At 40.3% G+C, this 13,971-nt stretch overlaps 1 protein-coding gene across 6 annotated transcripts in view; it reads right to left on the bottom strand.

The window, feature by feature from the left end:
- SRGAP2 (SLIT-ROBO Rho GTPase activating protein 2) overlaps positions 1 to 13,971 on the bottom strand; it is a 208,425-nt gene that overhangs the window by 192,631 nt on the left and 1,823 nt on the right. For all 6 annotated transcript variants that reach the window (XM_081193417.1, XM_081193416.1, XM_081193415.1 and 3 more), the window contains exon 2: positions 12,376 to 12,943. In XM_081193417.1, the coding sequence (XP_081049543.1) occupies positions 12,376 to 12,442 (67 nt within the window). In that variant the 5' untranslated portion in view covers positions 12,443 to 12,943. The remainder of the gene's footprint in view (positions 1 to 12,375; positions 12,944 to 13,971) is intronic.

A 13,971-nucleotide genomic window follows, 5' to 3' on the forward strand; every position in this document is an offset into this window, starting at 1 on the left:
TCCCAAAATGCTTTTAAAAGGCAGTACAACTTTACAGCATAGAAGCCAACCAAGGATTTGTAGTTGTTAGGGCCAAAATGCTGAAAAACTGTCGTTTATTACAGAAAGCCTGCCACTTGCGAGGGGGCTACGTTTCAGGGATTACTTTTAAGGATAACAGGGTACTTCAAAACTATTGGACTACAGAAATGAGAGCATCCTCAAAGCCTTCATAAAAATCTGTCTCCACCTGGACAAAGTCCCACTGCAAATTGGTCAGGTGGCACTGTAATATAATTTTATCTTCTCTATCAAGATGGGCAGCAAACATTTGAAACAGCTTGTGCTGCAGAAGATATTAAGTAATAACCTTACAGCCCCATTTGCGCAGGCAACCAGGCTGATAGGCTTGGGTCAACTCCGCTGATGTCCAAGTTGGCAAATAGCAAAATAACTGCAGAGAATTCTTGAGATGAGGGTGAATAAATTAACTAGATAAACCTTTGGACTTTATCCACACACAAGGGAAGAGAAAAGAATGGGGATGGGGATGTATAGCTGTATTTTTAGAAGACACGCTGGATTTCTGGATGATTCTCCTTTCATACCTTTTCCTCCAAATATTCTAATGTAGCATACGGAGTGCAATGGCACATTGCCCCCATCCCGAATACTACTGCATCTGCACACTCCGCAATATTGCTCCATGAGCTACAGGGAGTCCCGGCTGACAAAGCATCAAGGCAAGTTAAACAACAAAGCAACAAGAGGACAAGTAACACCCCCCTTTTTTTAATAAAGCAACTCAGACTAATTATTTAATTAAAGCAGCTCAGACTAATAAGGGCACTGTAAGGGCACTGTGTGCTAGGAGCCAAATCCTGTAATAATGTATAACTCATGAGCTAAGGGGGAGGGAGGAGGCCAGTGGAGAAAGGCTTCACTTGAACCAGGATGCAACCAGATACGGTGGTACCTTGGGTGAAGAACTTAATTCCTTCTGGAGGTCTGTTCTTAACCTGAAACTGTTCTTAACCTGAAGCACCACTTTAGCTAATGGGGCCTCCTGCTGCCGCCACACCGCCGGAGCACGATTTCTGTTCTCATCCTGAAGCAAAGTTCTTAACCCGAAGTAATATTTCAGTGTTAGCGGAGTCTGTAACCTGAAGCGTATGTAACCTGAAGCGTATGTAATCCGAGGTACCACTGTAGTTGCTGCTTAAAATTTAAAAGGGTGGCAGAACAACTTTTAAACTGATGGCGGGCAGCAGGAGGAAGTTGATAGGAGCTTATGAGGGAACCAATCTCCCTTCTCCCCTACATGAATGAAGATTGGAAATAAATACGAAAATTTAAATGGAGGCGGTAGAGAACTAGGCACTGAAAGCACAGTGGCACAAGATAGCAATTGAGAGGACAAATACAACCCAATGTAATCAAATGTGAGGTGATGCATATATGGACAAAGTATCCTAATTTCACATATACCTCATAGAATGATGTCTGACCAGCCAACTGGTGCTGACTGACCAGGAGCAAGACCTTTGAGCTCAAAGCCGATAGCTCAGTGCTGAAAACTACAGGTGGGGAATAGTACTGGTGCACTCAGGTCCTGCTTTCGATCTTCCTAAGGGCACCTGGCTGGCAACTGTGAGAACAAGATGCTGAACTGGATAGGTTTGAAGGCTGATCCAGTAGGCTCTTCTTATGTTCTCAAGTGGGAGCCTTGAGTGTGGAAGATCTGTGCATCTATATCAATAGGTGCCTTCTTTTAGATCTTTGTCTCTACATACTGGGTTTTTGTCAACCGGAGAAAGCATTACCAGGGGAGGTGTCAGCAACGTGATCCCATTACCTTCCTCCTACATGCATTGACTGCATGTGTGTCAAAGTTATGAAAGAAGTTTAAATAAAAGAATGCTGCAGACACTTCTGTGCCCAGAGATGAAGTCTTCAGAACTTCAAAAGTATCGTGCCACCAGCTGGCTTCTTCAGCACCAAGCACGTTGTTTTGGAACTCACCCTTAGAATCATCTTCAGCTTTCAAACTACAAACCTAGGAATGGAAAGCCTATTTGTCTCATGACTGCACTGGAACGTACAACATAAGACGAAGGGAGACACATTTTTCAACAAGACAGTACAATTGTACAAAAATATAGCTGTTATAGCACATAGTTTGTATCATGGCAGATGACGTGGCAGCCTGTGCATATGAAGTGGGACGTATGGACTGACCCCTGCCATATAATCCCCTTACTGTAAACATACTGTAAACAAGAACTGATAAAAGCCCACAGGATGAGGCACACTCTGAAGCGAAGGGGCACATGTATAGATGATGCTTGTGTTGAGATCCTACAGCCATTCTGAATTTGCATGCGTTGCTGAAAAGGAAGATAGTACTATTTGGAGGTAAACCTTGAAGGAGCATACAAAGAAAAAGAATCCCACTGTGAACCTAAGCAATTAAACAATGGAAAACCTCGGCCTTAGAAGCTATCAGTAAACAATACCTAACATCAGAACCCTACTTTAAGAGGCAAAATTTTGAGGTCCGGGGTCAGGGGTGCAAAGAGAAATGCTAGGGCACACAAGTTTGTTAATTGCCCCTGACAATGCAAGCACTGGCATTTTCATTCCTCATTACAAAAATGTGCCAACACTACAGAAATATTTTGATTTATCAAGCTTTAATGCTTTGACCAAAAAGGGCATTGATTCGTATGCTACTGGACAAACTGTTCAGAGATTCATGATCGTACCATCAATAAAGTTATATTTATCCAGAAGGTTAAAGATAAAATGGTTTCAGAAAAAATAGTATATCTTGTTCTACCATATCAACTCTAATTTTTAGGTAAGAATTGCTACTATTTAATCATAAGCTCAGGCATCTGTAAATTGTTAGGTTCCTGTGATTATAATTTGCATGAAAATACATGCCCAAACAGAGATAGGAAAATACCACTTTTGAATAAATAAGGCAGTGGAATCCTCTAATATGAAAAGAATCTTAAAATTAATACCACTTACTAAATTTCATCAAAGTTTTCAATGCTCTTTTTCTAAAGATCAAAATCCTTTCTTAGAAAAAAGTTAAACCTACTTATTCAGTTAAATACTTTCTTGCAATTTCTACAGTGAAATGCAAGTTGGTTCAAGTCAATAGGCTCTCTTTTCTAAGTTCCATTTTTTTATAGTTATAAAATTAATTGTTCAGATTCCAGTTAAGTACTACAAATCAAGAGTAGAAGTACCTTAGTGGCATCTGAAGAAAATTAGAACACATGTCACAAATGGGGCATTAGTGACAAGTGATTTGCACTCTTTTGTTTGTTGGGAACACGAAACTTTCCTGGTTCACACACCACAAGAAACTGTAAGGAGAAAGGCTAGATGCCATTGTTTCTTCATATTCCAGAGCAACCTTTGTTTGTTGGACTGGGAATATGACATCTGACTCTGATCACTGAGGCCCTGCAACTCTCCTGTCTAGCTTGCACTGCAGGTGGACCAGGTAGCATATCTGTAAATATGATACCTTGGAGACTGTAGGGTTCAACATCTTACCTAACTAAGTTTCCAAGACTATTTCCTCAACATGTCATGGATGTGGAAACTTAGCACCACTAATGTCATCATCCTGCCTTCACACCAGGCAGGCAAGTTTCCATTAAGTCTACATGCCCATCACTCTGTGTTCCATATGGTTGCATTCCATTATGAGAAAACCATTGCCCACTCAGAGAAATATAGTCTATATAATCACACCTTTCAGGGGAGATGGATCCCTTCTAAGGGATTGTTTCTAATTTCCCCAGTATGATGCCCTCCTGCCACAGGCCATGTTCTCCACAAAGCTGAGTAACTATCATCTCAGAAGCGTGACCCATCCATAGTGTTCCTGAAGGAATGTGTAGCAGCATACAAAGCAGCCATGTACCAGATCATATAATAGCCCTCATTGTAACCACTTTAGGGAAGTCTGCTCCCCCTCAGTTTCAAATTTACATATATATTTGCTTTTGCCTTCTAGCACTGCATAAGAAATGACAAGTTGTCAGCTCATTTTACCTAGTGGCAATTTCTAACCAAGCTCTCCCTCTCTTGTTATCTAGACATACCACAGACTACATACTAGTGTTGTAACATCATGATTCCAGATTTCACTCCCAAACAATTATAATTCTTGTAAACACAAGATCATTTTACATTCGCTTCTTAAAGAATCTTGTACTTTGCACCCACCCTGCATTACATTTCTACATCTCATACAAAGAATTATTCACTCCCATAAAACTAGTTTCAGATGCCAAATTTCAAGGCCGCAAGCGATTATGAAAAGTGACGAAACACACAACACTCTAATTTTGAGAAGTGGCATTACTAAGCTCAACCCTTCAGGGGTGTGGGATTTCCTTTTGAAAATAAATGAGATTTCTAACCGCAAATTGTCTGTGCTACTAATGCACAAAGTTGCCAGTAACTTATCTCTTTATCTGTAAGAATCCTAAGAAGTGAAACTTGATCAAAACTTCTACAGCAGTCCGAAAATAACATGCATGGGGGAAATCCTATTGCCTTCAGAGATACTACTTGCAAAGTCAGTTGCTTTGGTTATCATGTTTCAAATAACTAACAAAAGCAACCATTAATTAGCTTTAGCATAGTACTGGTGTTAAATTAATGTCTAATTACATGAGTTTTGTATATATATTTCCACACTGAAGTGAAATCCAGAAATGAAGCATGTTTTCTTTTATGAAGTATAAAAGCAAACTGTTATGTGTTGTTTCAAAGTTGAACATCTGGAATTGATTTTTTTAAAAATATAGAAAGTTTCAAGAGTAAGCTTTATGCTTAATTTCTATTCAATAAGTCCTCTTTTCACACATGTCTGCTTAAAGCTTTGGGCGTCTGGTTGAATTTAATTATTAAACCATTTCCTTAAACTTCTTGATGCTTGTGCTATTATTGGCTCTTCCAAGAAAAATGTTTGTGCACCATCTATGAGCACAGTGTTCCCCAGACCCCATTCTATATCCTACCATCATCAAGTATGTTTTATCAGGCAGCTGGTAGCAATGAATTACTGTATATCTACATCAGGGCTGGGGGCTTTTGTTGATGGGGGTTTGTTGCCATTGGTTTTTTGTATCTTTATTTTAGATCTTGTGATTTATGTGGAAATTGTTCAGTTTGGTTGTGTGTTTTTTGATGTTTTGTTTATTGTTTGTGACTACTATGGTAATGTTGCAATAGTGTACTTTTTCATGTTGTAAGCCTCCTTGAGCATGATCTGAAATGTGGAAGGCCAGCATACAAATAAAATTATGTGTGTATGTATGTATTAATGCTCAACATCATTAGCCCAAACTACAGTTTGTTAAACCCTTCTAACTATGGTTGAAAAGTGAATATTTGTAACAATAACTGAATTTCTGCTGCACTAAGCCTCACTTATAAAAGTTTGAAGAAGCGTCAAGCAGACTGAATGGATGACCAAGTTTATCCTGTACACCATTTTCCTCCCCATTGTATAGACTAGTTTGAGCTTTCATAGGAACTTCACTAAATTGCTTAGGTTTGCTGGAAGCTTTCTTCCAGCCCCCCTACCCCACCCCCGCAGAAGGTAAATTATCCCTGCAGTAAAAACATGCCAACATTCAAGAATTTACTCCACCTTTAAGGAAATGAATTAAATGTAACAATTCATCAGAATGTGAGGTGGGAAAGAAAGTGTAGCATCCTGGTTCTTTGTCCTTAATCCCAGTGTATCTAGATGTCATTAGGTAAAAAGGTAAAGGACCCCGGACAGTTAAGTCCAGTCAAAGGCAACTATGGGGTGCAGTGTTCATCTCACTTCAGGCCGAGGGAGCTGGCGTTTGTCCACAGACAGCTTTTGGGGTCATGTAGCCAGCATGACTAAACCGCTTCTGGTGCAACGGAACACCGTGACGGAAGCCAGAGCGCACAGAAATGCCGTTTACCTTCCCACCGCAGCGGTACCTATTTTTCTACTTGCACCAGTATGCTTTCAAACTGCCAGGTTAACAGAAGCTGGGACAGAACAACAGGAGCTCACCCCTTCGTGCAGATTCGAACTGCCGACCTTCTGATCAGCAAGCCCAAGAGGCTCAGTGGGTTTAGACCACAGCGCCACCTTCCATTAACACAATTAAGCCACAAATAATAGTGGTACTCTTAACATGGGCATAGACAAGGGGGGCAGGGAGGGGTAGCTGTCCCCCCAAATCAATAAAACTCAAAATAAATACATAGCTGAGGTTCTGCCCCCCCCCAACAAAAGGCCTACCCCCCAACAAAAATCCTGGCTACACCCTTGACTCTTAAGACAGTCCAAGAAGCACCAGCTACAACCATTCATGGAAATCATACCATCACGCATACCTTGGTGGTATAACAAATACAGGGTTCATTCATTTACACATGGTGATTATTGAGTTAATTGTCCTAATTATAATGCTAGCACTTCTGTCCCAGTTTCTAACATTCCTTTTATGCTGTGTTACCTGTTGTGTGAGGGAACTGTAGCTTTTTGATTGATATAGCACCATGCCATGCTCAGTTTCATTCATACCAGTGGGCATGTTTTGACACAACAACAGATATAGGATATGTCACCACCCTTTATGCGCATGTGCGCTTCTATTCCCCCAAGAAAATAGTGGAAAGAGCTGTGTGCCAGAATACCACCCAAAATTTCATAATGTGAACAGCAGAGGCATGATCCATAAAAACCATGAGAATATTAACGTGCAAAACATTCTTTTTTTCTGGGTTCACAGGGTTACAAATTGGTTTTTTTTCTGGGAGCAATTAAATCAGGAAAGAGCGATAAACTTCTACTAGTTTTCTAAAAGTGGATTTTATTTCATGTGAAAGATCACATAAAAACAAAAATTATCAAGCAAGGAAACAATGAAGAATAGATAGATAGATAGATAGATAGATAGATAGATAGATAGATAAATTTATTGTCATTGTCCGTATATACACAGTATACACAACAACGAAAATCAAACACCCACCCAAAGACCGGGTTCACATATACATTTGCACGTATCTCCGACACTCTCATCCTATTCAGACATAATCTATAAAACATAACATAACATAACCTAAAACCTAAAACATAACCTAAAACCTATCTCATTCCTTGCTAAACCTTGCAACTGGCCCTGAGATCATTATTTAGTGCAATCAGAGCTCTTGGATAGAAGCTATTCAGAAGGCGTGTGGTTCGTGTTTTCATTGTCCTATATCTTCTGCCTGAAGGCAATAGTTCAAAGAAGTTGTGAGCAGGATGGGTGGGATCTCTCAGGATATTATGTGACTTCTTCAAAATGCGAGACGTGAAGATCTCATCCAGGGTTGGTAGTCGGAGCCCAATAACATTCTGGGCAATTTTAATTGTTCTCTGTAAAGCTTTTTTATCCGTTTCAGAGCTGCTCCCATACCACGATAATATACTATAGGTTAAGACACTCTCAATGGTACTATGATAATAGGACAGAAGTAGGTGCTGGGATAGATTCAGTCCCCTGAGCATTCTCAGGAAATACAACCTCCCCTGCACCTTCCTCACAACCATATTAATATTTACAGTCCATGAGAGGTCCTCCGAGATATAAATGCCCAGGTATTTAAAACTACCAACCCTCTCCACTTCCTCGCCATTTATGTGCAATGGTAAAAATACACTTTTCTTTCTCCTAAAGTCAATTATGAGTTCTTTGGTTTTTTTGGTGTTAAGCATAAGATTATTTTCTTTACACCATTGAATTAACCCCTGTACTTCTTTCCTATAAGCAGTCTCATCGTTCTCACTGATGAGCCCCACCACTGTTGTATCATCCGCAAATTTGATGATTGTGTTGGACTTATACAGTGGGGTGCAATCAAATGTGTACAGGGAATAGAGAAAGGGACTTAGCACACATCCCTGAGGGACTCCTGTGCTTAATACTAGAGTAGAAGAATAGTAAGGTCCCATTCTCACTGTCTGCGGCCTATCAGTCAGGAAATTCCTTACCCACAGACAGATCTTCTGATGTATACCCAAATTGGTCATTTTAAGAAATAACCTGTCTGGCAGAATTGTATTGAAGGCAGAACTGTAGTCCACAAACTACAGCCTTGCGTAGGTTCCCTGTCGTTCTAGAAAAGGAATTAAGTGCTGAACAGATGGATCTGTGGTTGCATTCAGACAGAACAAGGAACTCGCATTATTGAGGGTTCCATATGGAAGTGATGGTTCTCTCCCTTCTAGCTTTGCGGAACTCTTTATCTTCAAAGAAAGACAACATTCTCCTTCCTGGCTCCCATTTCAGCTATTCAACATATTCCATCATTGAATACACCATGTATTTTTAATCACAGTCTGCCATGACACAGGAGAACCCAGAATTACAGTGATAGATGGGTTAACAAGCCATAGATGGGTTTACACTTCAACAGTTGCAAAAATATTCATGATCATCAATGTAACAGAGAAAGCTTGGAGTTTCTCATACAACATCTGTTGTAATGTACATAGCTCACACCTCTTATACTCCCTAAGTTTACAGCTAACCAACAGATAGAAACCTCTGACTTTCAGTAATATCAATTGTGCAAGTAAGTGGTTAGCTACCATGCATTCCAACTGATAGAGCATTTATGTTTAGGTTTTAGTAAGGTAGTTTCAAAAAAACTACTAGAACTTGAGGTTTCATTCGCAGAGTCTGATATCTTGATAGCTCACTAACGCAAGGTATTAATGTGAAATATTCACACATCACTAAAAACAGTGGTTTTCCTCCACTAATTAACCATCACAATAAACTTCACATGTATACTTTAATTGCAACATGTTTTTCTGCAATGACAAAAGAACCCAAGCAAACCACTTCTGATTTTTTCAGTTCAACCATATGATAAAAAGCTCCTTACCACCAGACAGAGAAGCAAAAATCAAGGTGCCCTAAAACCTTAAAATTTGGTCTGGTGACTGAGTTGCCAATCAGGTAATACTATGAAGAGCATTCATGAGCATAAGCAGAGTACTTTGCCCTCATGAGAAGTAGCCACTCATTGGAAGATGTTCAAAGAAGCTTAAACTATGGCAGCTCTCAATTACCTGGAAGGAAGCCAGCAAGAACATGATCCCTCCTCTCACTTGTCTACTTAGTTCTATGACTTTTTCCCTTCAAGAAATGTCTGCCAGACTCCTATGTTTTACACACACACACACACTTCATGAGATACTAGAAAATTTGGATTGTTTGATACAGTGGTACCTCTGGTTACATGCTTAATTCGTTCCGGAGGTCCGTTCTTAACCTGAAACTGTTCTTAACCTGAAGCACCACTTTAGCTAATGGGGCCTCCCGCTGCCACTGCACCGCCGGAGCACAATTTCTGTTCTCATCCTGAAGCAAAGTTCTTAACTCGAGGTACTATTTCTGGGTTAGCGGAGTCTGTTACCTGAAGCGTATGCAACCCGAGGTACCACTGTATTAGCAATCACAATATTCTAATAGGGAAGCAATCTCAAGAAAAATGCTGCACCTGAATGGCATGTTGTCTAAGAAATCTAATCCTAAAAGAAGGGGTATAGGTTTCTGAATGACCATGGATTAGTTCAAGTACTTTGGTTTAAGAACAGCTTAGTTTATGAACAACTTGGATTAAGAACGCTGCAAACCCGCAAGTAGGTGTTTTGGTTTGTGAACTTTGCCTTGGAAGCAGAACATGTTCCGCTTCCTGTTGAGTGTGTTCCATTTGTAAATTGAGTCCCCAGCTGCTATGGGAAAGGACACCTTGGTTTAATAATGCTTTGGTTTAAGAATGGACTAAGGTACCACTATAAATTGATGCATCAAAGTATAGAACTACGGTATAAGAAAAGTGAAGAATTGCAGGTGGAGGAAACAAACTATCATAGGAAAGTAGCGATTCACTATTCTTCCTGGGGAACCAGCCCATTTGCCCAAACTCTAGCAAAAAGAAAAAGGGAAGGTATGTTTGAAACAGGCAGAGAACACAGTCGGACTGCTCTCTCCTCTTGCCTTGCATAGGATGGCATTTTAGAAGTGGCTACTCAGGGTCCAGGTAATTCCTTGAAATTGCTAGAGCCATGCTAAGAGGAGCTACCAGTCTGTTTTCCATAGAACAGCATCTCTCATCAGACTATTCCATGCATGTTATTATTTTTATTATTACTACTACTACTATTTATTAAATTTCTATACCGCCCTTCGTCAGAGGATCACAGGGCAGTTTACAATATAAAACACCACCATTTGAGTATTTGTTGTAAAACTTGGCAGTGCTCTCAGACTCTGCTGAAAAGAAATCCTGTTTCTCAAGTTGTGTTCACTATTAAAAATGGTCTTGCCCATAATTTCCAAAAGAGCTCAAGAAATAAGGAAAGCACATGGTCAGTGTCCTGTAGACTCAAAACAGAGAGAGGCTGTCCAGCAGTTGCAATGACTGGGCCAGGTGTTATTTTTCCCCTCCAGCATCCTACCACCCACCAATAACATTTCCCCCATTGGCAATATTCATTCAGTGTTAGAGGATTGCATACATGGAAAAGTTTAATGTGCATGATTTAGTCCCATGTTCAAAATCAAAAATTTTAATAAGAATTTTAAATATTTTAGCAGCAGGGGACAGAGCTTCACTTTAAACCATGCTGAAACAGCAGTGGTTTTCTTAAAAATGAAAAAGTAACAATACTTTTTAATCAGAGTTCCTATCCAAATGCCAGGCTCTATTTAACACTACAACTGCAAATAGACTGCTAAAATAAGCAGGCTTTTCTTTTTTTCTGCATACCTGAAAACCTTTCCCTAAATACAGACCACCATGTAGAATGGAAGCTACAATACTTGAGCAGTAGGTTGAGTCACTAAGAACAGAACAAATGCCTTTTGCATTGTTTCAACAAGCTGGAAGAGGGAACCCTCCCTGCTGTATCCTGAAACAAAGGAAATCCAAGTCTCTACATATATTTGGAAAACTGCATTTTTAAGACCACCTACTCTTCCAGCCCAGACAGCAATTTATTGCTGGATGGATACCATGCTTTTCTGAATCAATGCCTCCTGTTGGCTATTGGAATTCCTAAAATCTTGGTTGCTAGCTTGGCCAAGCAAAAGATTACATTACCATGGGGGGGGGGGTTGGAGAAGTGGAAGACAAAAATGCTTTCACTGGCTACTGCCTCCAACCCAGGAATTCCAGAACACTTTTATTAAAAAGCCATATTTAGTCCAAGCAGCAGAACCTTTAAAAAAAAGAGAGTGTCTTGCTTTTTGTATGTTAAAACATGGTGAAGACAGTGATCTCTCTCAGATCAGATCATATCAAGAGGCCACGAATCCACAATAGCTCTGCAATTACTTAAATGAGAGCAGAAAAGCCCTTGAGCACATGTAGTTCACAATTAGAAGCCAGTTAATTTTCCACAAACTCGAAATCACTCTCTCATGCCATCCTCCACAGACAAGCAGATCAAGGACTTCTCATTAAAACGACTACTTCAAAGTTCCCCTATCAAGAAGCATTGTGTCAGGCTATACACGTGCAGGAATGAGGTCTCACTATGAACACATGTATGAAGTAATGCTGAAAACTCTGCAGACACAAAAGGGTTAGGCAAGCGTCTCCTAACTGTGTCACTCAGGATATGTGAGGATGTGAAACCAAACCCACTTGCCTAATGTCACCAAGGTATTTTTTGCATGGAGCACGCCTATCAAGTTGTTGCCATTGCAAACATGGCACAGCCTTTAATGGACATCTTGCAAAAAGAGCACAGAATCACCAAAACACTTTATCATTGAATCTATGCAGTTTCAATTGAAGGGCACTGCAACCAGCTGCCAGAGGTGTGTAGAACAGGCACACACAGAAGGCGGTGATGAAGAGTGAAAGCCTTTTGGTGCATACAGCTGTAAAAGAGCTCCTCTAAGCTGAAATTCAACAAAGCTTCTTAGGCTAATACATACATTTCCCCAGGGGAAGGGGGCATTTACAATCAAAATTGATTTTTAAAAAATACAAATGTATGTTCTATATTCCTCTAGCCTACTCGCAAGCAAAAAAACTGCCATAAAATGAAAGCTAGATATAAAAAAGATAGTGGGGTGGATACACCAAGAACCCACCCAAAGAAGCAACAATCACTGTCAATCCCTTCTAACATTGCACTATAGAGAAGCACTGCAAATTCCTGGCGATCTGCAAATGCTTTCCCCTTCCACACCCAAAAATGTAGCATGAGCGCCTGCATATGCAACTGCAGACTGAAACACACACAGAAACACACCATGTTCACATTAAAGAATATATATATATATATATATATATATATATGCTTACCTTTGACTTGAGTGTCATATTCAGCTATGATCTCCTTATCCTTTTTGAATTTCGCTGGCGACGTCATGTTTTCCTTGCCCCCCCAGCAAAAAAAAGATTATCCTCAGAGCAGATCCTCCAGAATACGACAAAATAAATGCAATTTGCGTTCCTCCCAAAAACAATCACTTGGCCAGGCTCGTCTTCCCTCAACAGCAATCAGTCCATGGAGAGAGGGTGGGAGATGGAGTGTGTGTGAGCAGCAGAGACATGCAGATGTGAAGAGCTCAGCGGACAGAAAAGGCAGCAGTTTGGATTCCCTGCACCAAAACCCTTAGCAGCAGTGGTGGTGGCGGTGGCGGCAGCAGCATCAGCATCAGACTACAGAGAATCTGCAGCCCCCAAAGGCTTTTCCTGATTGCTAACATTAATAGCACAGCCAGGGAGTGGAAGTCTTTCTGCGCAACAACATGTTGTGTGTGGGTTTGACTTTTTCTTTTTCTTTTTATAGAGCCAGAGATGATGCAAATTAAATCCCAAATGGTAGAAGAGATGAAAGCTCCAAAGTCACTTTCTTCAGTTCAACTGCCTGCAAATTCAAATACGTAATTGACTCTCAACCAGTTACAGGCATATACAAAACAACAAATGTGATTGAAAGCTAGAAATGCAAAGTACAAATGCAAGCTACTCAAACTGCAGCATAAAAAAAATGCCTCCAATTGAAGAAAAAGGTACAATAGTTACATTTTAGGTAGAGAGCTGGGGGGATGGGGTTAATATCATTAGAACCTCCTAAATCCAAGAAAATGGGGAGATGGGGAGACAAAGGAAAACAGCCCCTGCAAAAGCAGTTTTGTGTTCCCTCTTGTTGGTTTAAACAGCAACTGGAGACAGAGCAATATGATATACTAAAAAGGGAAGTCAGACCCAAATCCTCAAATTACTTGAACTACAGGAGCTCAAAAATGAATCCACAAGCCATTGTATAAACAAGACTAATCCCCTTTGGTGTAGCTAAAGCTGCAGATCTTGGTCCAGCCAACAGACCAGCTTTAGGTATTTTTTTTATTATCATCATTGTTAACTTTAGAGGATTGAACCCCAAAACGCTGGCAAATTAAAGAGGGAGGGAGGGATACATGTATCTGCTGTAGACATCAAAGCTGATTTGGAGCCTGGGGAAACAGAGCAGTATGTGCAAGAGAGATGCAAGCAGAGGAAAGTAAGGACAAAACTTCTTTTTCTGAATTACAAGCTACTGTTGGCAGCAAATGTTAAGAAAAGGGGATTCAAAAAACCTGGATCCACATCCAAAGAGAGAAACAATGTGGCCAGCAGACAGGAAATGGTAATGGCTCACTGACTAAGGAATAACAGTGTAATCCTAACCATGTCTACTCTGGTGTAAATCCTACTAAATTCAATGGGATTTATTCCCAAGCAAGTGGAGTTAGGATGAAGAGCTACAGCATGAAAACACAATCAAAATCTGGCATATTTCTGCCCAGTGCTAGCACATTCTGTCAGCCAGCTGTGAAGTAACTATGCAAATACATTTAAAGCCCTCCCTGAAATACAAAGAGAAATCACTAAAACCTTATAGTCCATCCCAAT

The sequence above is a fragment of the Podarcis bocagei genome (assembly GCF_964188305.1).
Source record: "Podarcis bocagei genome assembly, chromosome: 5".
In the NCBI taxonomy this organism is placed as follows: Eukaryota; Metazoa; Chordata; class Lepidosauria; order Squamata; family Lacertidae; genus Podarcis; species Podarcis bocagei.